General features: G+C 41.3%; 1 protein-coding gene across 4 annotated transcripts in view; it reads right to left on the reverse strand.

Moving 5' to 3' along the window:
* Nucleotides 1–6,566: 6,566 nt before the first annotated feature.
* The window catches only part of LOC135243910 (cytokine-like nuclear factor N-PAC), a 31,397-nt gene continuing 25,893 nt past the window's right edge, over nt 6,567–12,070 (reverse strand). For 3 of the 4 annotated variants that reach the window (XM_064316047.1, XM_064316049.1, XM_064316048.1), the window contains 3 exons: nt 10,459–10,638; nt 10,157–10,281; nt 6,567–8,537 (listed from right to left, as the gene is read on the reverse strand). In XM_064316047.1, the coding sequence (XP_064172117.1) occupies nt 8,463–8,537; nt 10,157–10,281; nt 10,459–10,638 (380 nt within the window). In that variant the 3' untranslated portion in view covers nt 6,567–8,462. The remainder of the gene's footprint in view (nt 8,538–10,156; nt 10,282–10,458; nt 10,639–12,070) is intronic. The other variant, XR_010326837.1, reaches the window with a different exon arrangement.

Here is a 12,070-nt window from a genome sequence, read left to right on the forward strand (position 1 = left end):
CTCCTATGATTAGCGGTGGTCGAAGAACCAGGAGAGTACTACGCATGACCGACGCATCCTGCAGAGAATGTCCCATGAAGCATGCGAACTGCATCAAGGATCATGCTGCATGCTTTGGAACCAGGAGAGAAGGGTGAATGGCTGGCGGCTTCCCCTTTTCCACCACAACTCCCACAGACTTTGCACTGGAACCCAGGAATCATTTCCAGCAACAGAATTGAAGGACTCAAGTAAAGGTCTTTACACACCAGGGACGTGACGAATAAATGACTGAAAATGCGAATAATTTGGAGGTGAATTTTGACGCGCCTGACTATTCACATCAAGCGCGACGCGACTTTGCAAATAAATTATTAAGGTTCTAAAAAAAATCGTGCCACTGAAAAAAAATGGAAACAACATCAAGCGATGATGACCTGGTGCTCCTTTTACTTAATAAAAAGAAGAAAAAAAACGAAATACCTACGTACACCCAATATTGGCAAAGAGAGGTTCCGGAGCTTAAACTGTACCACAGCTGCTTCATAATGTACTTCAGGATGTCCACTGGATAATTTGAAGCACTGCTGCAACAGCTGGCACCTAGCTTGAAGAAGCAGAGGAGTAATTTCAGAGAGCCGATTGACCCGGAGCAGCGGCTAGCCGTATGTCTGAGGTAAGATAATAGTTTTTCTAAGTATTTAATTTGAGGAAAGTCCTGTTTGTTTGTAAACAGTTCCAGCTGTGCGCAGTGCGCATTTGGTTCATTCGTATTCGACAGGAGTTGGGTCGCCTGTAGCTTGGTCAAAAATCATTCAAAGTCTGATCTCTCCTTTTGAGGCTTGCGTTAACTGTCGTGTTATTTGATGAATACACATGAGTCTGACTGTATATTGAACGTGAGTGTTCAATCGACAACTTCCACGAGCATGCTTACATTCCACAGGTCCTCGCTACTACCCCCCGTGGCCCCTGTATGACGTCACACTAAGTCGCCTGTAGTCTTTTGTAGTATCGCTCCACATAACAGTAACAATAACACCAAATCTCCCCTTCCTAGAATCAATGGGTAGACTGCCATTGATTCACTAAACCTTAGTGGATTATTCTGCCTCTATAGCTAGAAGGTCTGTTCCTATCTGAACCTGAGCAAATCAAATAACTTTTAACTTGAGTCCTATATGAACCCCGGGCCACCATGCTAACTGTCGCGTGCACTCCCTGCACTTCACCACGCCCTGGTGACCTTCATGTTTTCTGGCGAGCATGTCATTTCTCATGGGTTGAAGGGATGATGAGTCTGTTTCCCTTCAGCAAGAGTCCATCTTTTACTGTGAGGAACGCCTGTTCCGCCTAGTATAGCTTGAGTGCCGGTTCACTGTTGCTGTGTGCTGGCCATCATTCTTCACAGAGCTACATCACTCGTGCGCGCACACTGTCCCTCTTCAGCTGCTGTCTCAGCTCATCCAGGTAGGTAGTGCTCACCGACAGGTTCTCCATTATCATGTCCACATAGATGTTTGTGTTCTCAACTCCTTTTCGTCTGGTGTTTCTCCCTTCTTCACAGGAGCATGTGACAGCTTATCGGCTGTCCACAGGCACTTTCCTGGCACAGGAGCAATGGAGTAGGAATAGGGCATCAGGCGCATCTGAAAACGCTGAATCCATGGAGGAAGAGCATCCAATGCCTGAGACCCCAGGAGACTCAGGAGAGGCTTGTGATCTGTCTACAGCTGGAAGTGTTTGCCGATGAGAAAGTTGTGGAACCTCTCACAAGCCCAGATCACGTCTAAGGCCTCCTTTTCCACTTGTGCGTATCTCTGCTCCGTCTGTGTGAGAGACTGCGACACGTAGGCTACCGGTCTCCACTCCTCATCCCATTTTTGGAGAAGCACACTTTCTAAGCCGTAAGACGCGTCTGCTGAGACTTTGCATTCCCTGTTTGGATCATACATGGCTAACACCGGTGGGGACGACAGCGCATCTTTCAGATCTTGAAACGCTCTGGCTTGCTCGACGCCCCACAGCCAGAAGTTCTTCTTTGACATGAGGTCTCGCAGAGGCTTGTCTTTCTCAGCCAGCTGCGGGATGACGACTGACAAGCCGTCAAACACGTTTGACAGATTGAATATTTGCTGGTTAGGGTTAGCTAGCTAGTCAAATGGCTTGGTAGCCGAAGTTGCGAACTGTTTTATCATAGGCTACTGGACTACCAAATATAGCAAATAAGTGTTAGCTGATTACTCTTTCTGCCAACGAATTATTCGGTTAAGTAGGCTAAAGGAAATAATAAAAATGACTTGGCTACCGAAAAAACTTCAGAGGAGGATTATTTTATGGTTGTCTAGTGCAGCTATAAATAGCACACGCCATAATGACATCACTACGAAATGGGATGCCTGCATTTTCTGACCGCACAGGTGGACCGTGGACGATGAGTCGGAGCCGCAATGTCAAGGCCAAGAGGCACCACCTTCCACCCCAGTGACCATAGACTGTTGCTCCTGCTATAGCTTAGTCCTCCGCAGTAATCAGGAAGTGACGCAAACTGTACCTCATTGGTCCACAACATATATTATAACAGTGCCCAAATGACACAATAAATCATGAAATCGACCCATGGACAGTCATAAGACAAAAAAAATACACATATTGGCCCTCATTTATCAATCTAACGTAGAAACCAGTGCAGATCCAAGCACAGAAATCATCTTACGACAGGGTTCACATGTGATTCATGAAATGTTTGTATCTCGCCAATCACAGCGTAAGAATGATCGGGCGTTGATAAATGTGGCGGCTTAAAACAATCGTCATTTAAATATCACGCCCCTATATATTCTTGGTTTAGAGGCTTCGCCCCTAGAGTTTACGACATGGAGAAGCGTAATACGGCCAAGAAGAGAAATTTCTCCGACCTAGAAATGGAATCTGAACCAATTAGTTCTATTTGGCAGCCTGAAAAGTGGCATAGAAGGAATTCAGAAAAATGCAGTGTGGAAGGAAATCACTGCTGCGGTCAACAGCATTGCCGTAGACAATCGAACTCCAGCTGAGGTTGGAATATTTAATTTATACATCCGTGATATGTATAGCATATATATATATGTATAATAGTAATTAGCTTATATTGTAATTCTTTACATTTAGGTGAAAAAAAATGGTCAGACCTCAAACTCGAACTTGCCACCAAAAAGCGTGTTGCAGCCCGTAGGCACAGCACCCAGCTGACTGGAGGAGGCCAGCTGGATTCCAGCCTTGCAGTGGCGCAGACTGAGAAGCGAGTGTCCGGGCTTATCGGGTCTGCTTCCATTTTGGGCATAACAGGTGGCGGAGGAGACACCTGTGTCCGAGCCGGATAATGATAAAAATTTAATAGCCTAGGCTACTAGTTTTTAAATAATTATAATTGGTTCACGGTTGAAGGGTTATTTCATTTCTTCATTTTAATGATATTTTAATGATGTTATAAACATGCTTTCGTTTCATTTTCGTCTTACGGGCGCGTAGAGGTCTTCTAACAGATCCAGATCTGCTATTGCTGAGGTTTGATGACTGTCAAAGCTCATTTAAATAGGTGACTGAATAAGCATCTAACCTAATAGCTTGTAATTATGTCACCAGTAGCGTAGCCTAACAAGTAGGCTATCTCAAAATGAAAGAGAAATAAATCTCATAGCCTACACCAAAAAACTGTTAACCCCGTTAATTGCAAACAATTTGAAAATAACTATTTATGTTAGGGATATGACACAGTCGATGTAGGCCTTTACAAAATAAAAATATGTAGCCTATGGCAAAATATTCTAAGTGATGAATATGTGGCTGCATATGCTTAGATGCCAGTCAGAATATGGTCTAATAACAATTCTCCGACTCAGCCAGATTTACTATGCTGCACCGCAAGTCCACGCTGACATGAAAACTTGCGTACACGAGTTGAGACTTGACGTGAGATTTGATCGTAGCCTCCGCTCACGTCCAAATTGATAAATGCCGAGCTTTGCGTGGAAATGACCGTACGCCCAGTTTTCTGTTGTACGTTCGTTTCGTAAATGAGGGTGCGGTGTGGGGATGGCCGGTTTAAGCAGCCACACCTGCCCTGGGTCAAGCTAATTAGACCTGGCCAGTTGGATAATTGGTTAAGAATTAGATAATTGGCCAGGCTAATTGGACCCGGGAGCAGGAGTGGCTGCACCTGTGCGTAGTGAGGTAATCGGTGCGCACAGGTTAAATCTGCCATCCCCACTCACACGGGAGAGCTTCTCTGTCATGACAGTGTTTTACATCTGCTCCTTGATGGTAACATCTTGCCAAACCCTTGTAAATAAATGTGGACTATTTGAACATCTTCTCCCTGTGTCTCTGTCTTTGGCCTGGAGGATCTGTCCGAAGCCCTGTCGGGAACACCTCAGCTGCCCCTCCTCCAGTGTGCTTCCTGGCTGGCCCTCCTGTGCCTCTTTCCTGTGCCGGAGCAGCCCCACGTTGGGCGCCACTGTGACAAACAAGCCTGCCACAGGCCACCGAAGTGGCTTTCCTAGGGGCCCTCCAGCACAGAGACACAGGGAGATGATGTTCCAACACTGTCATGACAGAGAAGCTCTCCCGTGTGAGTGGGGATGGCAGATTTAACCTGTGCGCACCGATTACCTCACTACGCACAAGTGCAGCCACTCCTGCTCCCAGGTCCAATTAGCCTGGCCAATTATCTAATTAATAACCAATTATCCAACTGGCCAGGTCTAATTAGCTTGACCCAGGGCAGGTGTGGCTGCTTAAACCAGCCATCCCCACACCACAGAGGGCCATTGTGATTATTTGTTCTTGTGAGAAAAAATGATTGACTTTGTATTTTGACCGCATTTGTACTGTAGACTTACATGGAAACCGGATATGAAAACACCTATACTGGAGCCAACCGCAGTGGCGCTAGTGAGCAACCAGGAACAACAAGACCAGGAAATGAGCTTCAAAAACGAAGTCTGTTTTTGGCCACTTGATCTAAACACTGTTGTTCAGGAGGGATTGCACTTTAATGGTGAACAGTTCAGAGCTGCTCCCCCTGATGCCTTCATTTGCGATGCTCCGGCGCAAGCTTTTCAAAAATGTGTGAAAGGTCACACTGGTAATTACGCTTGTGAACGTTGCACACACAAAGGTGTGTATACAAATGGAAGAATGACTTTTCCCGAAATTAATGCAGAGCAAAGGACTGATCCTAGATTTGATGGAGTTTATGAAGAGCACCAAGTAGGAGTTTCACTCCTAAAAGAGTTAGGTGTGGGTTTAGTGTCAACTTTTATGCTTGATTATATGCACCTTGTGTGCTTAGGGGCTATGCGCAAGCTAATTTATCTTTGGCTGAAGGGACCTCTAAAATGCAGACAATCCATTGGTATTCTCTCAGTAATTTATGAGTTTATGGTCTCCATTAGGCAAGATTTGCCCAAAAAGTTTGCAAGGAAACCCAGATCTCTATTGGAAATTAGTATGTGGAAGGCAACTGAATTAAGACAGTTTTTGCTGTATACTGGGCCTGTTGTCTTAATGAATAATATACCACATAGAATGTATAGAAACTTTATCCTTCTTTCTGTTTCAATAAGAATTTTACTTAGCCATGAGATATGTATAGAATATTGCAACTATGCTGAAGTTTGATTTATGGCCCTGAATTTGTGGGCTATAACATGCATTCATTAATACATCTTGCCCGGGATGTCTTGCCTAGTCAATAAATGATATTGTGGGGTATGTGGGAGTGAAGCGAGAGGATGGACTTTTGAAAATAAGAGTTTCTGCAAATATACAGTTGCAAAAGCAAGTTTACTTTTTTTAAGGCAATTATTAGTCAGCAACCAAGCTAGTGTCACGGGCAGCAATTTTACATTTTTTAAAGATGTATGCACTTCTATATCCTATGTCCATTCTGCATGTGTATCTGATGTTTTTATTGGCTGATGTAGCTAAATGTCCAACTGGGAGACTCATTCTTTGTGGGCCTGGGCATTTGTGATGTAATCAGCAGGAAAAAGCAGCAGGAGGAGGAAAAAACAAAACGTTTAGGGCTTTGTTTTGTGGACGTGTGAAGTTGTTTGTGTTGTCGACTTCGTTAATCATTCGAAAGAAATAGCATTACACAATGCAGCAAATACATAGTTTTGGCATATAGCCTTAAATTTCTATATTTATGTCATGACACTGATAATTATTTGTTGCCATCTAGCTAGTGAAATATGTCTCTCTCACTACCGAACTAGGTAGCAATCTTTCTCTCTGTCACTGGCTAGCAAGCATGCGATCTCCATCTTTCTCAGGTAGGTAGCAATCTTTGCCTCAGACGAAGACATCTTGTTGTGAAATACATTATTTACGTATTTAGGTACAAACCATGTGCATACATGGTACAAATCGGGCAGCAGGTACAGATCGGGCAGCAACAGTGCTCTCCATAGGTTTCTATGGGCGTCGCTGTCTCTCCATATCATATACTCAAAGCTTGCTCCTCCTTTGAGTACAACTTCCGGTTTGCGTCACCCTTAAACATCTATGTGTTTTTTGCATGTGTGATAATGAAGTAGACACACTGAGTATTTTGCTTCTTTAATCAGCAAAGGCTTCATTTAACTACACAAAATGCCTGGACATTTCCAACAGTATACCAAATTATAAATATTCCCCAGACAAAATTGCAACACCGTATGTGACTAATTAGTCAACTTCTCCATGCCTTTTAACTTGATCAGTGAATGCATGTGTCCTATAGGTCAGTAATCAATTCACAATAAAAGGAACAAAACAGGAACAAAACCCAGAAGCAAACACTTAACAGAACAATCTACAGTAATAAGACACTAAATGATTAATAAATTCAGTCCAATCAAAAGCATATCACCGCCTTGTGACTGACTGGGCTATTTACATCATATTTAAATTAATAAAAGGTTTTTATACACAGCTCTGTGTAACAGCCAATTCACATCTGTATTTGGTAGAAGAAAACGCTTATAAATCAAACAGAAGTGGGATGATTTTGACCAGTTTTGCACATGCAAACTAATTTTCCATAAGAAACTAAGTGGGATTTCTGCAGAATGCCACGGGCTGCACATGATTTAAAACACTTTATAAACCTTATCAAACTTTCTCAAATTACATTGTCATAAACAATATTTACTCAAATAAAAAGGGATAAAAACATTACAAAATTAGCTTATAATTTCTTCTTCTAGCAAATTAAACTTCCATAAAATATGAATTCATATGAATGCCATTTCTTTCATAAAAAAGTAATTCACTTTGTTACCTTGACCATGGCTAAATTTACCCACTGCCTGTGCTTCCTTAAACACTCAACCTGTGGCAGTATTCCCTACTCTCAATGAAGAAATGTTAAAGCTAAAATAAAGTGTGAACATGCAAAACTGGGTTTAAATCCATAAAGGCAGCACGGGGGGTGGGGGTGGGCTAATAAAAAGCCTCCTTCACAAATGATTATTCTCACAGTTTCGCTGCTCTTCTCACTTTGCATTATAAAACAATTATAGGCCCCCACCACCAAAAATTCTAATCACACTAGCTGTATGACTACAGTGAAACAATTTGTAGTTACTGTATAGCATTTTGCCATGGAATGAACCACAGGTAGACAAACTGCAAATAAATTCACAAGTAACAATTTACAGTTTGCGATTCTAGAAACACTGAACATGCCTCTTAAAATAGGGCAGGTGACTGGTACAATGACTCATTGACATAATTCAATGACATTGAAGTTTCACAGTTCAGACTAACCTCTGCATTTTCTTTTTTACAGTAAACAAAAATACATACTGTATTTTAAGGCATTGGAATATTCTAAATTTGTAAGACATTACAAATTTATCCCCATTTTCAGTATGGTCAATAAATGTACAGCCAAAAAGTACTGACTGCAGAATAATGATAGCTAAAGAAAAGAAATAAATACACTATTAGTCATGGGTTACAACATTAAGGCATAGAAATGGCATTGTCATGGTGCTTTCCTAAGGTGTTTGTATTATGAGTTTCCCAATTTAAGGAATATTGGATATTCAAAGCAAATTATATAAACAAAATAAACTCAGTGTGCAGATGAGCACAAACAATCCTTAACCAAAACACATCAGATAAGACTACTTGACTATCTGCAGTGGGTAAATTCAAAATTATACAGAACACACAGCATTAATTTCACCTACCAAACTGACTCACTAGCAAAGTGTATATTTATACTTTTTAAACTTGCACATTTATTAAAGTTGAAAACCTCCAATTAGAGCACATATTTAGCTCTTTTATAAAGTCAGTGCAATGCTCACATTTGGCTGTTGGAAGTTCCCATTACCTGTGGGAAATAATACAGCTGCTTTCCAGGCAGGCAGATATCTGATCATATTGATAAACAAAATATGGGGGAGGGAGGTGGGGAACGTGGTCCAGTTTGAAGTGAGTCTATCGGCTCAGTGGATATAGGCTCTGTAGACTGCAGACATGTCATTGTCGGACTGGTCCAATGCTTTTGCCCTCTTGTAGACCTAGGAGACATTACATAAAACATTTTACATCTTCCCTTCAAATCAGTAAAGGAGACACAGAGTACCTTCCGAAAGTATTCACTCTCCTTTTTCATATTTTTTCATGTTACACAAACATTTTAAAGCATAAAAATATTTTTCACATTTAATGAACTCAGCACGATACAATTTTTGTTTTTATTCAAGTTGTTTTTTTACTACGAAATTTCAGATTTACAGAAGTATTCACCCTAGTAGAGTTAATACTTTGTAAATAGGCATTTGGAAGCAATTATAGCTCTGTCGCTGTCTGAATGAGATTTGAACAATTAAATGTTGGTAAATAACAATTTTTTCCCCATTCCTCCATGAAAATTTACTCAAACTGCACAGTTAGAAATGACAGACAGAATTTTCAGGTCATACCACAGATTTTGGATTCAAGACTGGGCTTTGACTGGAGAATTTCAGAATACTGATGATCCTGTTTTTAAACCATTCCTCTGTTTTGCCATATGCTTGGGGTCATTGTTCCATTTGAACTGATATCTTCACCATAAATACAAATGTTTTGGGAACAGGATCTTCTCAAGATTTGCTTGTATTTGGCTCTATCCATCTTGCCTTTGATGGCAACAATTTCTGCTGAAAAGCAACCTTATAGCATGCAGCTGCTGCCCCCATGCTTGTGGATAGGGACGGTGCCACCTGGGAATGCAATTTGTTTGGTGTTTTGCTTTCAGACCTAAGAGCTTAAACTTTAGTTGCAAGACCACAAAATCTTTTTCCAGAAGGTGTCATGTTAGCTTTTCTCGCAAGTCATTCCATCCAGTCATTCTCCCAAAAGGGCTAAATATGTGAAGTCCTCAAGAGATTGTGGATCTCTTGCCAGTTTCTCCCAGTTCAGCCAATGAGCTATGCAAGGCTCAATGTGGTAGCAGGCCTCTTTGCTCACTTCTTCGCCAGTTCTTCAGTTTGGTAGGACGACTGATCTTAGTAGGTAGTGTCCAAGATGTGCCAAATTTTTTTCCGTTTTGTTACAATGGGCCTACGAAGTTCTTTTAATAACCACCTACAGCTTTTTCCTTCCTGACAACTTTATATCAAAGTGCCATGGGCAGTTCCCTGACCTTTGTGACAACATACAGATTTCAACGACTAAGTCAGTAATATTAATTCTGCAACTATGTAGTTGAACATAGACAGACCTGGTTAACATATCTAGTGTGCACTCTCATGAAAATGGAATACACCTGGCTGTTAGTATACCCCCTTTTTCATGTTTTTGTTTTATACATAATTCTGAAGACAAAATTATTTTTGCCAGGGTAGAGTTACTTTATGGGAGGTAGAAAAAAAATCCCATGTAAATACTTTTTAATTTGACTTAAGAAATAATCAGTGGAGGTGAAAAATTTCTGAAGGCATTGTTTCTATAATTGTGTAACTAATTTCTAAAGCATAAAAACTATTGTACATGGCATGCTGCATAAATAATGAACATGTTATTTCAGTACATATCCATACATATCCATACTAAAGTACACCTACTATGTGTGTAAAGATATGAAAAATCCTGATCCAGTCATAGTACGAAGGTATTTGGTATTCAGGGTAAATTCATTAAGATTGAATATTACCTCGTTGGCTGCAGCTGCCATTGGAGTTGGATGATTGACGGAATCGCCCATTGAAATGGCTAACCTAAGATCTTTCTGAATGTGTTTTAAATAGTAATCTGGTTTGAAGTTCCCCTGCAAGATATCTGAGAAAAAAAGGATTGTATTAATTAGCTTATACTTCTACAGTTTCATGCTTCAACTATGCCAAATAATAATGAACAAAATGCACTGGATTAATTGCCTTACATTAGAAAAAAAATCATTTTAATGTAGAAATGAGTGAATTTTTTTTCTTGCAAAGACACTGGTAAAATGCATACTTTGGCATTTCTGATCCAGGAAAATGCTTGCCATTTGCCCTTGACAGAGAATGTCCAAGAAGGTCTGTTGCGATTGGCCGGTGGCCTGTGCCAGTGTCAGCCCTTCAGCGATGGTGGCCATGAAGCTGCCCTGCACCATGTTTAGGATGAGCATCATCTTCGCAGCATTACCCGCTTCACCTGGTGAGAGACCACGAAATCCGTCAGAGCCGTTTGCATTACACCTCTCATTACAATGGCATTCACACTCGTACAATGCTGATTAGAAATGCATTGTGGGTATTCACACAAGGATATAAATATATTCAAAGAATAAAAAAAAATTACAATTACAACTAATAACTATGTTCTTAAAGGAAACCCCGCCTATTAAGACTTGCAGAGCGTAATATGTTGCAAATGCCCTAAACTATGGAAATATATTGTAAAGCCCACACAAAAGATTTTAAAAACCGAAGCTTTTAATAGAAATTTTGACCAATGGAGATTGCCATTATTTTGACGTACAATACACTTTGGGTAGATGACGTAAAATGGTTGCACTGGAAGTTAACTCAGTTGTTTTGTCCAGCAGTTGCGGTTATTAATAGTGAAAAATATCGATACAATGCCACAGAATTTGTGTGTGGTGTGATACACAACTTTTCTGTAAAGAGGATGATTCAACAGCAAAACATGTTAGTGTATCAGCACGTATTATCATTAGGGATTATGCATTTAAAGAGGTATTATCATTGATTTAAGCTCATATGACACAAATAATACTGTTACGTCATTTAAATTAATGGCTGTAACGTACACGTCTCAGTTTCACCAAAAATGATAGATTGATCTGTATGGTCGAGTGACTGAACGGCTGCTGCTAGAAAGTGAAGCTCTTTAAAAGGCAACTCTGTTGGCAGAAGTGAGCAGTTGCTCCACAGACACCATCTCTTATACCCTACTCTCCTCTCCTCTGCACAGACACCATCTCTTATACCCTACTCTCCTCTCCTCTGCACAGACACCATCTCTTATACCCTACGATCCTATCCTCTGCACAGACACCATCTCTTATGCCCTACTCTCATCTCCTCTGCAGACACCATCTCTTATGCCCTACTCTCCTCTCCTCTGCACAACCTCTCTTATACCCTATTCTCGTCTCCTCTGCACAGACACCATCTCTTATATCCTACTCTTGTCTCCTCTGCACAGACAACATCTCTTATACCCTACTCTCGTCTCCTCTGCACAGACACCGTCTCTTATGCCCTACTCTCTCTCCTCTCCTCTGCACAGACACCGTCTCTTATGCCCTACTCTCCTCTCCTCTGCACAGACACCGTCTCTTATGCCCTACTCTCCTCTCCTCTGCACAGACACCGTCTCTTATGCCCTACTCTCCTCTCCTCTGCACAGACACCATCTCTTATGCCCTACTCTCGTCTCCTCTGCACAGACACCATCTCTTATACCCTACTCTCCTCTCCTCTGCACAGACACCGTCTCTTATGCCCTACTCTCCTCTCCTCTGCACAGACACCATCTCTTATGCCCTACTCTCGTCTCCTCTGCACAGACACCATCTCTTATGCCCTACTCTCGTCTCCTCTGCACAGACACCATCTCT

This window comes from Anguilla rostrata, chromosome 17 (assembly GCF_018555375.3).
Source record: "Anguilla rostrata isolate EN2019 chromosome 17, ASM1855537v3, whole genome shotgun sequence".
Lineage (NCBI taxonomy): Eukaryota > Metazoa > Chordata > Actinopteri > Anguilliformes > Anguillidae > Anguilla > Anguilla rostrata.